The sequence below is a fragment of the Hemitrygon akajei genome, chromosome 1 (genome assembly GCF_048418815.1).
Source record: "Hemitrygon akajei chromosome 1, sHemAka1.3, whole genome shotgun sequence".
Taxonomy (NCBI): Eukaryota; Metazoa; Chordata; class Chondrichthyes; order Myliobatiformes; family Dasyatidae; genus Hemitrygon; species Hemitrygon akajei.
Window position 1 is genome coordinate 43,495,373 of NC_133124.1, and position 18,938 is coordinate 43,514,310.

Sequence of the window (18,938 nt, forward strand, 5' to 3'; positions counted from 1 at the left end):
CCTCTGGCAATGAAGGCCAACATTCCATTTGCCTTCTTGATAGCCGGCTGCACCTGCAAACCAACCTTTTGTGATTCATGCATGAATGAAAGATATATTGTGTTAATTTGTTAACTTGTTGAAATGAGTATTTAGATTCTGATATTTTAAAGGGCCTGGTACTGAAATTAATACTGGTTTCATTCGTGGAATTGTTTAGTATAACTTTTCTAAATGTTATTTTTCCTGTTTCTTTCTTGGGAATATTCAAGGGTCTAGCATTGTTATCTGAAAGATATTCTCTTGGCGACTTAGTTATTTTTGTTGAGAGATGTTTAAATAAAGAGAGACAGAGACATTGCAAAAAAAAATGGTTGCCTCTGACTGGAGTCCTTGGACTACTGGTGTGCTGCAGGGATCGGTTCTATAGGTCTATTATTCTTTCTCATTTATATTAACAATCTGGATGATAATGTGGTGAACTGGATCAGCAAATTTGCCGATGACGCCAAGATTGGGGGTGTAGTGGACAGTGAGGAAGACTTTCGAAGCTTGCAATGAAGTCTAAACCAGCTAGAAAAAATGGGCTGAAAAATGGCAGCTATAGTTTTAATGCAGACAAGTATGATGTGTTGCACTTTGGGGAGTCCAACCAGGATAGGTCTTACATGATGAGTGGTGGGGCACTGAAGAGTTCGGTAGAACAGAGAGATCTGAAAATACTGATCCATAATTTCTTGAAAACGGACTCTCATGTAGATAGGGTCATAAAGAGGGTTTTTGGCATATAAATCAAAGTATTGAGTACAGGAGTTGGAATGTTATGTTGAAATTGTATAAGATGTTCGTGGAGCCTAATTTGGAGAATTGTGTACAATTTTGGTCAACTACCTACAGGAAGATGTAAATAAGATTAAAAGAGTGCAAAGAAGATTTACTAGGATGTTGCCAGGACTTTGGGACCTGAGTTATAGGGAAAGGTTGAATTGGTTAGAACTTAGGATGTAGAAGATTGATGGGAGATTCGATAGACATATGCAAAGTTTTAAGGGCATAGATCAGCTAAATGCAAGGAGCTTTTTCCACTGAGGTTGGGTGAGCCTCAACTAGTTATTATGGGTTAAGGATGGAATGAGAACTGTTTAAGGGGAACATGAAGGCAAACTTATTTACTCAGAGAGTGATGAGAGTGTGGAGTGAACTGCCAGTGCAAGTGGTGAATGTGGGATGATTTCAACATTTAAGAGAAATTTAGATAGGTGCATGGATGAGATGGGAATGGAAAGTATGCTTCACATGCAGGTCGATGGGATAGGCAGATTAATGGTTTGGCACAGACTAGGTGGGCCAACAGGCCTGTTTCTGTACTGTAGTGTTCTATGACTTCTGAACAAATGTAGGAGTGAGGATTCTCTTTTCACCAAATTTATCAAAATTAACATCCTTAAGTTTGAAGAGGCTGTCACTTAAATTGCCTGTCCAGTTTATCCCTTGTCATAAGTGTAGTCACTATGAATTTATTTGTCAATGTTCCTTCACAAAACTTGTTCCTCTACCACTATGCCAAGAATTTGTTCCACGTACTGAAATTCTGTGCACAGCAGAAAAGAACACTTGGGTTCAATTAGAACAAATATTTTAGAGTTTTATGAGGTAGAAATTAATAGCTGTTAAATTCTGTAATTGTCACTAACTTCCTTTTTGGAAAATGCTTTAGGCAGAAATTAATCATACAAGTTAACACAGCAATGCATCCACAGACTAAGCTGTCTATCATTTTTAGCTTATTAGCTCCAGCAGCATATTTCATGTTTCCAACTTAAAAACTACTGGCTTCTTTGAATCAGTCATTAGAGGTTTCCTAATGTGTGTGGGTAACTTCTTTGAATATCTGAGTCTTGCCTCTCCAACATGTTCCCATCCCCCTTCCCCGGCCCAATAATGATACTGATACTAATATGGAAAGTGCAGGTAGTGTGGTTTAGAGGGTTTTATAATTGTAGGGGACATTGGCTGCCCTGTGCTTCGCTAAAGTAAGGCACTTGTGGCTTTTATTTTTATGGTTTCTTCCCAATTGTTTTCCCAATTTCTCAAAAAACAAATCTTGCAACTTTGTTTTTCTGTGCTTTTGAATAACTTTATTCTTCTTAAAAGCTCCAGCCTTGATTGTGGAATTGTTGATGTTTTCTAGTCAGAGTTTTCATTACTGGGTTGAATTGCAAACTGAGCAGATATACTAATTGACAAGATGCTTAAGTAGTATTCTATTAATAAAAATAGAAAGTTTACTAACAACTAAATTAATTTAACTGATCAGCATTGTTCAGAATTATTCATATTCTATAGATTTTTTTTTAAATTAGGACTTAAGAGCTGTGTCCAGTCACCAAGAAGATATTCTGAAGTTGGTTCAATGTAGGCCTGCACAGAAACATTGTGGAGGTTGTGTTTCTCATGATTTAATCCATGGAAGTAATAGAATTATGATCAACCTTTGTGTCCATTAAGTCTGCTTCATCGTTTAAAATGATCGTTTCTTTCAAATCCATTTGTCTCCCATCTGGTTCGGTGCACAAAGATCTATAGAAATACAATGATTCAAAACCATCTGAATGAAGAACTATGTTGTCTTCTCAGTCCCAAATACTTAACTCCTGATCCCTGGCTTTGGACCCTGTAATTGCAAGATTATTGATCTGAACTTGGAATTACAGAACTGCCTTTAAATCACTATGCACCCTAACTTGTTCTGTATCATTTGAAAAACATGTTTCATTAAAAGAAAAACTGGCTTAGAAATTAATGTTGGATTTGTTGCCTGTTTTATCTGCAGTGTACTTTGGATAAATAAATGTACATAACGAATAGTATTTGTTAAAAGCTTAGACAAAAAGAATAACACTGATAGAGTTAAGTCTGAAGAATGAGATGTTTATTATGTTCAATATCTGCATCTCTCAAATGCAAATAATATGGATTTATATTTCCCCTTAGTCTGTATGCTTTAATTACTGGATTCCTAAAATGCTCTAACGCACTCTGTATTTGACAGTTTACTCTTCAATTTCCCCTCAGTGGTTAAGGCGTTGGTCTAGTGATCTGAAGGTCGCTAGTTCGAGCCTCAGCTAAGGCAGCATGTTGTGTCCTTGAGCAAGGCACTTAACCACACATTGCGCAGTGACAACACCGGTGCCAAGCTGTATCGACCCTTGCCCTTCCCTTGGACAACGTCGGTGGCGTGTAGAGGGGAGACTTGCAGCTTGGGCAACTGCCGATCTCCCATACAACCCTGCCCAGGCTTGCTCCCTGGAAACTGTCCAAGGCGCAAATCCATGGACTCTCGAGACTAACAAATGCCTATTATTATTAATATTATTAATGTCAATATTCAGATAAGTGATTGTCCACACAATTTTCAAATGTGCTAATCTTCTCATTATAATCTTAATAATTTTTATAAATTTCACAGTCAGTTATAGTTCCTTTTGTAATTCTGAGATTATATATTTTTAGACCTACAAAGCATTCCTGCCTGCAATGACTGCCAGTAACCACGGCCATCTGGTTAGCATTGCCAGTTTAGCAGGCTACTTTCCATTAAATGGATTGGCAGGTAAGAATCACCTCTTTGGTTACTGATGATTTTCCTTTATCATTATGTTTAAAGAAATATGTGAACTCTGAGGCAGAATAGGTTTAAGTTTGTTGTTGGTTTCTATGCTGTGATTTGTTCATACATTTCTGAAAGTGAAATTCCTACTGGTTTTCCTAAACACAAGTGCGATCCTGCTGTTTTTATAATTATGATCATTATTCTATATAATAATAGTGTACAGAATATATAAAAACTCTCACTTTATTGTAGCGACCCCAATCTGGTTTATTGCATAACCAGTTAGCAAACACAGCAAGGTTACACCAATGAGTTTGTCTTAATACTTTATCTATTAATGGATACTGCAGTGGGACAGTCTATGTAGCAGCAGGGTTTCTCTAATGCATGTAGATTTCCATGTTGAACTGCACAAGCACACTCCAGAAATTGATGTCAGATTTGCATCATTAGAATGATGAATAACATTAACCTCGACATAAACTTTAGACTTTGGAGTACTATTTTATTATGAAGCTGGAGCTACTTGCAGCTGGACAACAAATTTAAACCCATTTAATTGCCATTTAAAGGCTGGACTATTCTAGAGGGAATAATGTATAATTGCAAGCTTTTTAAGTACTTGAGATATTTAACGTGTGATTGAAACCCATAAATAATATATGTACTTTGCTTCAATGGTGGGCAATCCACTTGGAGTTCAAAAATATCACCACTTCAAGCTACCTTAATGCACCCTTCCCACAAGTAATGTGTGCTAAGGTGGACCTACACAGTCCCTCTAACTGTACTAATGTAAGTACAACTTTAAGTGAGAGCAGCTCCAATGCCAACAAGTGGCTTTTGTTTTACACTATTACAGGAAGTGGGTTGAAATGATCTGTATTCAGTGCTCTAGACAATTGAAGCCTGAGACAAAGGGAATTTGTTTCTAGATGGGCAAAGTTACCAACCAAACTATAAAAATAATTCATTTATAAATATTATATCTGGATCCTTTTTCTCAGTTCTAAAACCATTATAAGAGGAGTGGTTTAATTTGCAGTAGTTGAATTTGTGCCTGGCACCAAAATAAGTAACTAGGGTTCTTTGTTCACTGCAATTGTTTGCATGATTTTTTTTCTTTCTCTTGCGCATCAAATGTTTGTCTTTTACATTAATTTTTATTCTTTCCTTAACTGGATTATTTTGGGTTCCGTGCTTTGTAGCTACCTGTGAGCAAGCAAATCTTATGGTCGTATAATTTATACATTCTTTGATAATATAAAAGAATTTTGAAAGCCAAATAACTCAACCTAGGATTGCAGAGAGTATTTACTCAGCATAGCATCCTATGCTGCGCTTCCTACTACTGCGAGCTACATTTCCATATGCAGTTCCTTAGAAACAAAGCAGTTTGTGCCTGCATGCAGCACGGTGTAAATAACATTCAGGTTTGGGCTGGAAGTAACTTTTTCACCATGCAGAAGCTGGTGAGCTCCTCCAATAGAAGAGAATCTCAACTATATACAGTGATATTACCATTGTCATTATTTTTTCAGAAACTAAACTGGTCTTGGTACCTAAATCTATAAAGCAGTTGACACACCATCACTGGTTTAAATATCAAGTCCTTCAGTTTCCGGTGGACATTTAGTGGAGTCTGAATCATCTATCGAATCCACTGCAGCAACATGCCAATACTTTATTAGCATATCCCATAGTTGTGAGAAGCCACCAAAAAGCAGAAGTAGTATGTGCATGAAAGTGTCATCACATTTAAGTCCCCCTGGAGGAAAAAAACTCTCTGAGTCATAAAACATACTGACATGGCACTGATGTTCTTTCCTAGTGCTTGTTGAAAATAATGGAATTTCTTATCTGCATTTTTGAAAGTATCTTCTCTACACGAGCTGCAGTGTTTTAATAGTGCAGCTCATCACAGCCTTCTAGCTAGGTTTAGCAAGTAAATGATAGTCTTGTGGTGAACACCCTTACATGAGGACATTTTTTCCCCTTAAACGTCAATTCCATTGTACCGCTGACCGGTAATTCTAAATGTCTATGTAGACGGTGAATAGCAGTCTCGGAACAGAATGTCACGGGCACCTCCATCCATCTCCATCTGCTCTTGCTGATTTTAGTGGAAAAGGAAGCATGATATTTAAGCAGGGAATACCTTTTTATTTTCAAACCAGATTGTATTTGTACTCCAAATTAAAGAAGGGACAGCACTTGCATTTTATCCTCCTCGTAAGCAGTCATTAAAGAATATTTACTCTCAAAGTCACAGCTTTTAGTGGCTAAATCTGACTTTGCATGTTGTAGTCATTTGCTTTAACAAATCCAAATATTGCGTAAGCATATCACACAAATGCAGCAGAGTTTGAGGTGAAGAACCTTTCGGCTATTGGACAATAGTTCAATGTAATATCAGAGATTGTGTACAATATACAACCTGCTCGTTGCAGACATCTCTGAAAGCAGAAGAGTTCCTCGCAGAATGAGTGACTTTAGAACGTTAGAACCTGAAGCCCCCTTCCCACACGCAAGCATCAACCCTCCCCATCCCGTCCCCCACATCAGCAACTACGACCTACTATGCAAGCAAAAGCAAAGACCCCACAAGCGAGACAGTGAAGCATCACAGATTTTAGCTTACAAATTTTTCACCTGCATGTTTGATCTTTTTACTACTGATTTAATTTCCTAGAAATTTCAGCACAAAATGACCCATAACATTTTTTTAAAAATGGCTGTTCATTAGGTACACCACCTGGATACAAAATGTGCAGTTGAGTGTATATATAAACTCCTACTTATTAAAAAATATATGCTGCAAAATACCTATTGCAACATGTATGTATGTTCAAAGTAACTTTATTATCAAATTACAATAATGTCATTGTACAAGGGGTGATTGATAAGTTTGTGGCCTAAGGTAAGAGTCAATTTTAGAAAACCTAGCACATTTATTTTTCAACATAGTCCCCTCCTACATTTACACACTTAGTCCGGCAGTGGTGGAGCATATGGATATTGGATCTCCAGAAAGTGTCCACAGCAGGGGTGATTGATAATTTCATGACCTAGGGTAGAAGGAGATGAGTTATACAGCTCTCTTTACATGCACATGCAGTTCAACTCTTTGAGTGATTATGCAGAAAATTTGAAGTTAATAACTCATCAGGGGTGTTTGATGTTCGTGGCCTAAGGTAGAAGGAGATGCAAAGCCAATAAATTGTGCAAACACAAAAAGAAAATAAACAATAAATATTAAGAACATGAAATGAAGAGTCCTTGCAGGTGAGTCCATAGGTTGTGGGTACAGTTGAGTGATGGGACAAGTGAAGTTATCCTCTCCGATGCCAGAGCCTGATGGTTGAGAAGTAATAACTGTACCTCAACCTGATGGTGTGGGACCTAAGGCTCCTCTTGTGCCTTCCTGATGGCAGCAGCGAGAAGAGAGCAGACAAGGATGGTGCTTCTTTACTGTGACAGTGCTCCTTATAGGCGTGGTCAATGGTGTGGGGGACTTTACCTGAGATGGACTGGGTAGTATCCACTACTACTTGTGACTTTTTCATTCAAGGACATTGATGTTTCCATACCAGGCAGTGATGCAACCAGTCAATTTACTCACCAAGGTGTACTGATGGAGGTTTCTTAAAGTTTTAAATGACATGCTGAACCTTTGCAAACTTCTAAGAAAGTAGAGGTGCTGCCTTCTTTGTAATGGCAATTGGTGGACCCAGGGATGGATCCTTTGAAATGATGACACCAAACACCAAGGAATTGAAAGTTGCTGACTCTCTCCAGCAACTCTCTCCCCTGATGAGGACTGGCTCATGAGCCTACAGTTTTCTCGTCCTGTATTCAATAATAAGCACTTTGGTTTTGCTGACAAAAGAAGTTGTTGTTACGGTACATTTCAACCAGATTTCAATCTCCTTCCTATATGCTGATTTATCATGATCTTTGATTTGGCTAACAATAGTGGTGTCATCAGCAAACATAAATGTAGTATTGGAGCTATACTTGGCCTCACAGTAGAGCAGGGGGCTAAGGACACAGTCTTGTGCCAATAGTGATTATGGAGGAGATGTTGCCCAGCTGAACTGACTGGAGTCCGCAAGTGAGGAAATCGAGGATCCAGTTGTACAAGGAGGTATTGAGGCTCAGGTCTTGGAGCTTGTTGAATAGTGTTGACTACAGCTTTGCATTCAATGAAGGGCATCTTGATGTATGCATCTTCACTGTCCAGATGGTTCAGGGTTGAGTGAAGAGTCAATGAAATGATATCTATTGTTGGCCTGTTGTGATAGTCAAGTCAAGTCACTTTTATTGTCATTTCGACCATAACTGCTGGTACAGTACATAGTAAAAATGAGACAACGTTTTTCAGGACCATGGTGTTACATGACACAGTACAAAAACTAGACTGAACTACGTTTAAAAAAAAAACAACACAGAGAAAGCTACACTAGACTACAGACCTACACAGGACTGCATAAAGTGCACAAAAACAGTGCAGGTATTATAATAAATAATAAACAGGACAATAGGGCAAGGTGTCAGTCCGGGCTTCGGGTATTGAGGAGTCTGATAGCTTGAGGGAAGAAACTGTTACATAGTCTGGTTGTGAGAGCCCGAATGCTTCGGAGCCTTTTCCCAGACGGCAGGAGGGAGAAGAGTTTGTATGAGCGGTGCGTGGGGTCCTTCATAATGCTGTTTCCTTTGCGGATGCAGCGTGTAGTGTAAATGTCTGTGATGGCGGGAAGAGAGATCCTGATGATCTTCTCAGCTGACCTCACTATCTGCTGCAGGGTCTTGCGATGTGAGATGGTGCAATTTCCGAACCAGGCAGTGATGCAGCTGCTCAGGATGCTCTCAATACAACCCCTATAGAATGTGATGAGGATGGGAGGTGGAAGATGGACTGTCCTCAGCCTTCGCAGAAAGTAGAGACGCTGCTGGGCTTTCTTTGCTTTGGAGCTGGTGCAAACTGGAGCAGATCCATGATCCTTCTCAGGCAAGAGTTCATACATTTTATCACCAACCTCAAGGCACTCATCACAGAGGACACAAGTGCTACTGGACAATAAACATTGATGCAGGTTACCACATTCTTCTTGGGCACTGCTATAATTGAAGCAGGTGTGTACCAAAGACTGCTGAAGCAAGAGGTGAAGATAGCAGTGAATTATCACAAGGTCTTCAGTAGTTGGCCAGATATTTTCTATGGTTTCACCCTCCTGAAGTATGCTCTCACATTGGCCTCAGAAACTGAAATCACAGGGCCGTCGGGGGCTTTGGGAGTTTGTGAAGGTGCCTCCATGTTTTATACTGGTGTGTTCAAGTATAACTGTTAAGAAAAGGCTATTTCTTGAATAGAATGTATTAACTTAGTGGAAATCTGTAAAATTAGTGTTGAAATGTACATTATATTTCTATTTAAAGAAGGTCTAATGAATATATATGTTAGAAGTCACTAATAAATTCAGTAAGGAGAAGTTTCTTTACTCAGTGTTGAGAACATAACTTGCATAGTCTCTCCAGTTTATAAAACACTTGTCTTTTAAGGGAAAGCCAGCTAAATACACAATGTGAAATGTAAATGTGTTGATTGAGTGGCTGGGGCATTTTAGAAAGATGAAACAGTAGCATGAGCCAATGGAGCCAAATGGATTTGTATGTAAGCTCTTTGTAATTAAAGTGATATTTCTTCACCTGATATACTTAATAAATGAGCTTTCCAATTTGTGTCCTGTTTGTTTCATTAATCATAGCACACAAAATGTGCCTACATAACTATGTAAACTCATCCTTTTTAGTGCATCTGATTTGATATATCCTTCACTCAAGAAAAGTAAGTATTATCTAGCTTGATACTTGATATCTAGCAACCTACTTGAAAGTGCCCACCACATACATTTTGCCTGGTCCTGCTGAAAACTAAACTTGGATGTTATTTAGAGGGGGTGGGTAGTATGTGACTCCAAATATGTTTTATTTCTGGGTACTGAATGATGTGAGGACAATGTAACATCATTGCTAATATTATTAAGAATATTAAACTCTCGTACTTTTTTATCTTGAAAGTATGAAATAAACTTTGAAGAATTCCTAAATACATCTCCTCAATATGAAATTACTAGAATCATAATCATATTTACTTCAAGGTTATTAAACATTGGAAAGTATTCAGTAGCGTTGATAAACAGTGTTACTTTCTTCTCTTGCAGATTATTGTTCAAGCAAGTTTGCAGCAATTGGTTTTGCGGAGTCTATTGCACTAGAATTGTTAGTTTCAGGAAAAAATGGAATCAAAACGACCATTGTTTGTCCATACTTCATAAACACTGGCATGTTTAATGGATGTAAAACCAAGTAGGTTTTTTTAAATAACTATGTTTATTCATTAAATGTGGGGCCAAGCTAAGTACGTAGAGTGTCTCTAAATTATGGAATGAGTTATTTAAATTATACAGTCCTGAAAAATTGAAAATCAACTTTGTAATTTCTAATAAATATTTCATGCATACTAAATTTGAATTATCTCAAATAAAAGCACTGAGATACAAAATTCAATGGATAATTTTACATGTTAGAGTTTTAAACTGACAGATGCAAACAGAATTTTCAGTTTGGTAGAAGAAAAGGCAGGAATCCAAAGCAAAGATAAAAGTAGTATCAATGAGTGATTTTTTTTTTAAATGATTGGATTGTTGGCAGTTTCTGGTTTAATTAAGGATGAGAATAAACTATGGATGATAGGAGAATGAGAGTTGGATTTCAGTGATAAAACTTGACAATTTAATATGTCAATTTTTTTCTATGGGAAGGGAAAAAAGAAACTCAAAAGGAATTGTTAAAATTTGTTTTTTTTTCTAAATGGGTTTATGGACTATTTCTAGACAACCAAAGTATTACAGGTAACCTTGATGACATTTTTATTTGTGTTTTTAAACTAAATAAATAAATAAACCTGAGGACTCTCTTTTTCATGCACTGTTGGGATACTCAAGCAGCATACTAAATCAGGCTACTATTTATGAAGCATCCTAAAGAAAATATACACGGGAGTATATACAGTACATACTCCCTCTACTTACGCAGAGAATTTGTCACATTTTGAGCATTTAGGACTCAAGAACCTGAGTTATAGGGGTAGGTTGAATAGGTTATGACTTTATTCCCTGGCTCATGGGAGAATGGGGGGGGGGGAGGGGGGGAGATTTGATAGAGGTATATATAATTGAGTATATACAAGCTGAATTTTCGCCCTGAGGTTAGATGAGACTAAACGAGGTCATAGGGTTCAGGATGAAAGATGGAATATTTAAGGGGAAGCTGAGAGGGAATTTCACTCTCGGGGTGGTGTGAATGTGGAAGGAGCTGCCAGCGGAGGTGCTGGATCTGGCTTCGATTGCATTTGGAGGAGATGGGTGTGGAGGGCTCTGTCCAAAGCTGCAGGTAGATGGAATTAGTCAGATTAAGAGGTTGTCAGAGACTAGGTGGACTGAAAGTCCTGTTCCTGTGTTGTAGTGCTCTGTGATTCTATGACACAGCTTGGAGCTTGAAAGGTGACTAAACAGTTAACATATAAAAATATTAAATGTTACTGGGGCAGGAAAAGCACAGCTGGGTATCACTGCGGCTAATGATGGTGAGAACATCACTCTTAGTCTGTACCTCCCGTCCTTCTTGACTATGTAATTAATACCTGAAGAGGCAGAAAAATTAAAAACTAGGAAATCACAATAAGGAGATTTTTTTCTGAATAATAAATCATGTCAAATTTATGATATCATCTAGCTTTATAACCATATAACAATTACAGCAGGGGGAAACAGGCCATCTTGGCCCTTCTAGTCCATGCCAAACGCTTACTCTCACCTAGTCCCATTTACCTGCACTCAGCCCTTAACCCTCCATTCCCTTCCTGTCCATATACCTATCCAATTTTTTTTAATGACAGAATCGAACCTGCCTCTACCACTTCTACTGGAAGCTCATTCCACACAGCTACCACTCGCTGAATAAAGAAGTTCCCCCTCGTGTTACCCTTAAACTTTTGCCACCTAACTCTCAACTCATGTCTTCTTGTTTGAATCTCCCCTACTCTCAATGGAAAAAGCCTATCCACATCAACTCTATCTATCCTCCTCATAATTTTAAATACCTCTATCAAGTCCCCTCTCAACCTTCTATGCTCCAAAGAATAAAGACCTAACTTGTTCAATCTTTCCCTGTAACTTAGGTGCTGAAACCCAGGTAACATTCTAGTAAATCTTCTCTGTACTGTCTTTATTTTGTTGACATCTTTCCTATAATTCGGTGACCAGAACTGTACACACTACTCCAAATTTGGCCTCACCAATGCCTTGTACAATTTTAACATTACGTCCTAACTCCTATACTCAATGCTGTGATTTATAAAGGCCAGCATACCAAAAGCATTCTTCACCACCCTATCCACATGAGATTCCACCTTCAGGGAACTATGCACCATTATTCCTAGATCACTCTGTTCTACTGCATTCCTCAATGCCCTACCATTTACCATGTATGTCCTAAATTTATGCAAAGATTTAAGTGATTACTTATCTCAGCCAACAAGAAATTTTGTCTGTTGATGAGTTGCTGAGAGGCTTTACGTTTTCTGCAGTGATGACACTTTAGTATTGCCCATTTGTTCATCTGTTTATTCGAACCAAATCCTCAAGTCTTTTTCACACACCTTCCATTAATATCACAGATATATTACTATGTTCGTGTATATATACCACATAATTACTGTTTTCTGCAAGTAGATCTTAGACAAAATAGCATTTTAATACAATCTTGAAGAATTTATAATGAATTATTTTGAGTGGTTACTTGAGAATTTTTTATGACAGTTAATTTTGAACAATTAGGTAGTACCTTTGCATTCTAATTTACATTTGCATCCCTCTTTCTGTAAAGGTGGCCAAATTTTATTCCCGTTTTGGATCAAAACTATGTTGCCAAGAGGATTGCAGATGCTGTTTTACGGGAACAAGCATACCTTGTGATGCCACGGAGCCTGGTTTTCATGCTTGCTATTAAAAAGTAAATATAATTTTATCTCCGCACATTTTTAATGCAAATAGTCTTAACTCTTGATGTGATTTTTTTTTATGTACTGAATTCTTTTCATTTTGGGTAAAGATTTCACGTAATATCTATTGCATATAATAGTATATGAATATAGCATTCAATCAATGTGTAACAAATTTCAAAACTTTGAGTAGCTGATGTAATCCCTGTATATGGAGTTTATACATAATTAAATCGTTAAACTATGTAATTACATAATTGCTGTGAAGCGCATGCATCTGTGCAATTGGGAAAAGCTAGTTCATTGGCTTATTGCTCTAATGCAAACTATAGCACCATATATTGTTGCCCAGTAGTTGTTAAACCTTATTGGCATAGGTGAAGAAGCATTTGTTTAATATGCCTGACATGCCAAGTCAGCAAATTACAAAATTAATGCTATCAGATTAATTACAAGATTTAAAGCAGAATCAAAGAAAGAACTTTGCTGTAATTAAACTTATTCTTTTGCAGAAACCATTTTAACATTTAAGATCTTGAACAAATGACTCTTAACAACCATGAACAACACATACAAGCTCGCTAAGAATGCCCAATTTCCGTTTAGAAAGAAAATAGGAAAAACTTGCATTGAACTTATATATTTGTCAAACACTACAAATAAATATACATTCTATAAAATACAAATTCACCTGAGGTTCAGTGTCCACTTCAAGTAGATCAGTAGTTTATGTGAGGATAGCATTCTAAATGTCCCTTCATTTCTGACTGGGGTTTTACCCTGTAAGTTTGTGTCTCAAAATGAGTTTTAATGTGTATTGGATTGCAAAGTGAGTGAAGTTACATTTATTTGAACTGGTACATCAAAACAATTTCACTGACAGTAAAACTTAGAAAATCAAGACAATCATAGCCGTTAGGAAATCCTAAACTACTTCAAAGTTGTTAACCAGAAGTTTTTCAAGTGCGCTCTATCATTGGACCAACCCTTAATGACAGTGTTAACTTCCTCTAATTTGCTATATTGGGACATATGAGTCTGCAATTTGTTAGAATGGAAAGGAAAAGCTGCAAGAGAGAGAGAAGTAATTTCAGGTTATGTTTTGAGTTAATTAAGTTTACAAAAATGTCATTTCTAAAGTTCTTTATTGCTGTTACAAGTTTTTAAAAACATTTTATAGGACATTTTAATTGATTTTGAATATTGGAGACATTTGTAAATGTTCCACTATTCTTCTCTTGAAATTCCAGACTTCCTTTATTGCCTACTTGCACCACCTCTGAAAGTACCTTTTGTTATTTAAGGTCTTTAACACAGCCAGTTGCATTATCATTTTTGTCAGTTCTCTTTCTTGCCTCCATCCTATCACAGACCTTCCATTTTCTTCTCTCCTCCTACATTTCAGCTTAAAACTTGTGTTATCTTGAACTGTTCCAAACTCTGAGAAGTCGTCAGCTTGAAAACCAACTTTTCTCTCTACTCAGATGTTTTCTGGCCTGTGATGAATTTCCAGCATTTTCAGTTTTTATTTCAAGTTCATGTCTGCTATAACAGCTACTAAAGCCCATGGGCATGGTTTAACAAGCTTTCAATGAACATGTGTAGATTGAGGTTGTTCAGATCCAATATCCACAGCATGATATTATTTGTTACTGGAAAGCCCTACAAGGTCTCACAGACCAGATTGGGAGTAATTTTGTTTAGATATTGCTATCACAAAGGGGCATCTTTAAACGTATGGATACACCAGGCTATGGAGCAATGAAATATTACAGGTATCCTTGATGACATTTTTATTTGTGTTTCTAAACTAAATAAACCTGAGGACTCTCTTTTTCATGCACTGTTGGGATACTCAAGCAGCATGCTAGATCAGCCTACTATTTATGAAGCATCCTAAAGAAAATATACACGGGAGTATATACAGTACATACTCCTTCTACTTACGCAGAAAAATTGTCACATTTTGAGCATTCAGGACTCAAGGACCTGAGTTATAGGGAAAGGTTGAATAGGTTAAGGCTTTATTCCCTGGCGCATAGGAGAATGGGGGAGATTTGATAGATGTATATATAATTGAGGAGTATATACAAGCTGAATTTCCGCCCTGAGGTTGGATGAGACTAAACGAGGTCATAGAGAATTTCAAGATGTTCACTTTAACTTCAAATGGCAATAAAATTAGAAGTCAAAGTTAAGATTAAATTAAATTGATTTTTCTCAATTAAAGATAATTGGTTATTTCATTTGTGCTAATCTGTTTTTCTTTCCCCTTGGTTATTACATTGTAAGAAGAAAAGTTATCTTTTTTTCTTTGTTTTTTTTTTAAATAGCCTTCTTCCAGTGAAAGTTGGAGCTCTTTTTGGACGGTACTTTGGCATTTTTGAAATCATGGATAATTTTAAGGGACGCATTAAGAAGGATTGATGTGATTGCCAGCAGAAAGCTAAAAGCAACTGCTTTATGTTTGGAAGGAAATTGTGGAATAAAATATCATTGCAATATATTGATGTTATTTTACCTTGCTATTTTAATGCAATTCTACCAATTTAAAATATTAATGTTTACAGATCATTTCAAGTTTGTGAGAAAATGATCTTATTACAGAATATTAGGCAATGAAGTCTTTATAATTCAAGACCTGATAAGTCTTAATAAAGTAACACATTAAGAAAATCTAACTTGGCTGCATTTTTGTAGCTTTTTTTGCTTTGTTAAGCTGAGGAAATCGTTACATTTTAACAATGATAGCAGTTTAAAATCAGCAGAAAACTGGAATATAAGCACAAAATAAAATGTTAAATTAATGAGAAATTTAGATGGAGTTACTTGTTAATTATTATGCAGAGGAAGGGAAGTTTAGATTGAACTCCATTTCCTTCAAAAGGCATGACATTCTATTGTATAAAGCTATTTTGCTCCTGTAGTTAAAATGGCTGACAAAAAAAAGAACATGTATTTTGAATAAAAATTTGTGAATATAATGCCCAATTGTTGATTGTCAGCACCGCATGTCAACACCAAGGCTGCATTCATGATAGATAAACTCATTGTCGAATTTGCTATGCTCACTGGAATTTTAATCAGAGCAGTAAATTTATGTTTAGCAGCATTTTAAATGTAAACTCTTGTACCTCACAAAGATTGTGGAAACATTTCTCTTGAGAGATGTAAAATAATTGAAGTTGAATGTTTGTGCAGGTGCTTACATTGAAACAGATGTATGATTGGCTTTAGGATGCACCAGTGTGCTCTATAATTCTCAGCTCTGATCACTAGTGCAGTGATACTCCTGTTAATAGATGCAGGAATTATGTAATCAAGTAAACAGAATTCTGACTTGGACAAGGGATTGAAGAAAAATAGGCCAAGCAATTATTGAATGGGCCATTACTGGAATGTATCCAACAGAGATAGAAACTGGAGGAATGGCGTGGAGTTTTGCAGAAGCTGGTGAGCATATGCATAATATTGACAGCTATACCCCACAAACAGTGGAGAAACTGTCATTGCTGGATCTCAACGCCTTCCTCTGCAATTGGATACTGGACTTCTTAACAGTCAGTCTGTGAGCAGCATCTTCTCTTGTCCCACTACGTTGAACACTGGCATTCCCCAAGGCTGTGTGCTCAGCCCACTACTGTTGACACTGCCGATGCATGACCGTGTCACAGGATACAGTTCAAACAGTGTCATCAAGTTTGTGGATGACACAACTGTGTTGGCCTTATCAAGAACGATGATGAGACTGAGTATAGAGAGGAAGTGGAGTGGCTGGTGGATTGGTGTGCGAAGAACGACATAAGCCTGAACCTGGAGAAGGCAAAGGAAATCATTGTGGCATTCAGAAAGGTGCAAACCGTCCCCTCTGCGAAGACATGGCTCCTCTGACGAGAGTTAAGTGCACCAAGTTCCTGGGAGTTCACATTACGGATAGGCTCACCTGGTCCCTTAATATCATCTCCCTGAACAAGAAGGCACAGCAGTGTCTCCACTTCCTAAGAGGATTGAGGCAGAGCAGAGATGGCTGAAGTTTCTGGGAATAGTTCACAAGGCACAGGATAGACAGAGAAAGAAGTTCTCAGATCGCAGGGGTAGTTAAGTTCGTCCATCGTCATCGATGAAGACCTCGACACCATTAGTACTTTTTACGAGGTCAAATTGACGCTTGACGCTCAACCCTGCATGGATGGAGAGCGTGCAAGGGAGCCGGCTTGATTTGAGCTCGGGACCTCTCACCCCGAAGTCCAGCGCTGATGCCACTGCGCTGATGGGGTTGAGACTAGCTCTTGATTTGGATTTAAGTGAGGGAGAGTTGTGCAGCGTCAGCCTCACTCTGTCTTCCCAATTCCCAACCCCACTGGATCCTGTGGCAAGACAGGAGTCGAGATGGCTGGAGATGGGACTAGGTGCAGTGGATGACTAGGACATGTTCTGTGTCATTGTGCTCTAACGCATTCCACGACACTTGCAGAGATGGTCTACTTGGCCGTTGGACCTTCCATTGGTCTCGTTCACTCAATCCGCCCGAGTCTGTCTTCACAAGCTGAGATAGACAACTCCCTATCTCACCGAGGGTTTGAGACCCGTCGGCTACCCTCACCTGGTTTAGCCGGCTTGTTGAAGCCGTTGCCTGGGATGTGGTCACTGTCGCATGCAAACAGCTATGGGGAGCCACAGGTGAGAGCAGAGTGCCAGGTGGGGACCAAAGGTGGACAAACAGCCTGAAAAGGACATGACATGCTCCCCCAACAGAGGTGCTACCCCTCCCTGACACCCCATGCACCCCTAAGGACTACATAAAAGCCAAGGAAAGGGCATATAAGGTAGCAAAAGTGAATGGGAAGTTGGATGATTGGAAAACTTTTAAAATCCAACAAAAGGCAACTAAAAAATCTGTAAGGGAAAATGTATGAGCCAATAATGTAAAGCAGGATATTAAAAGTTTTTTCAGTTATATAAAAAGGGAGGTGAGAGTTGATATTGGACCACTGGAAAATGACGCTGGGTGAGGTAGTAATGGGGGGAAAGAAATGGCAGATGAACTTAATTAGGTACTTTGCATCAGACTACTAGCAGTGTGCCAGAGCTCCAGGAGTGTCAGGGAGCAGGAGCAACTTCCATTGCTATTACAAAGGAAAAAGTCCTAAGCAAACTGAAAGGTTTTTAAGGTGGATAAGTCACCTGGACCAGATGGACGACATCCCAGAGTCCTGAGAGAGATTGCTTAAGAGATAATGGATGCATTGGTCATGATATTCCGAGAATCACTTGATTCTGGCATGGTCCCAAAGGACTGGAAGATTGCAAATGTCACTCCACTCTTTAAGAAGGGAGGAAGGCAAAAGAGAGGAAATTATAGGACAGTTATTCTAACCTCAGTGGTTGGGGAAGTGTTGGAGTCTATTATTAAAGATGAGGTTTTGGGGTACTTGGAGACTAATGATAAAATAAGTCGAAGTCAGCATGGTTTCTGCAAAGGGAAATCTTGCCTGACAAATCTGTTGGAATTCTTTGAGGAAGTAACAAACAGGGTGAACAGAGGAGAGTCAGTGGATGTCATTTACTTGAATTTTCAGATAAAGTGCCACACATGAGGCTGCTAAACAGGATGAAATCTAATGGCATTACAGGAAAGATACTGGTATGGATAGTAGAATGTGTGAGGTTCGCATTGAAACCTACCGAATGTTGAAAGGGCTAGATAGGGTGGATGTGGAGAGGATGCTTCCTATGATGGAGTTATCCAGAAGTAGAGGACAGAACCTCAAAGCTGAGGGGCAAGCTTTTAGAACAGAGATAAGGAGGGATTTTTTTAGCCAGAGAATAGTGAATCCGTGGAATGCAGTGGAGGCCAAGTCCGTGGCTATATTTAAGCTGGAAGTTGATTGTTTCCTGATCGCTGGGGGCATCAATGGATACGTCGAGATGGCGGGTGTATGGGGTTGAGTGGGAGCCAGGATCAGCCATGATGAGCAGACTTGATGGGTTGAATGGCCTAATTCTGCTCCATTGTCTTTTGGTCTTAACTGTGTTTTACAGGAGCACCATTAAGAGTATCTGATAAGTTGCATCTCCATCTGATATGGGAGCTGTCAAGCATTGGACTGGAGTCCCTACAAAAGACTGTGAGAGCAGCTGAGAGGATAATAGGGGTCTCCCTACCATCCAATGGGGACATTTATCAGGAGTGCTGCATAGATAGATAGATAGATAGATACTTTATTCATCCCCATGGGGAAATTCAACTTTTTTTCCAATGTCCCATACACTTGTTGTAGC

The 18,938-nt window shown here is 38.4% G+C and overlaps 1 protein-coding gene across 1 annotated transcript in view; it reads left to right on the forward strand.

Annotated features, from left to right (window-relative positions):
• Window positions 1-15,640, forward strand: part of sdr16c5b (short chain dehydrogenase/reductase family 16C, member 5b) — a 32,552-nt gene extending 16,912 nt beyond the window's left edge. Inside the window, exons 3-6 of the mRNA XM_073042053.1 lie at window positions 3,493-3,592; window positions 9,817-9,961; window positions 12,542-12,667; window positions 14,990-15,640. Coding sequence (XP_072898154.1) covers window positions 3,493-3,592; window positions 9,817-9,961; window positions 12,542-12,667; window positions 14,990-15,083 — 465 coding nt within the window. The 3' untranslated portion in view covers window positions 15,084-15,640. The remainder of the gene's footprint in view (window positions 1-3,492; window positions 3,593-9,816; window positions 9,962-12,541; window positions 12,668-14,989) is intronic.
• Window positions 15,641-18,938: the final 3,298 nt, after the last annotated feature.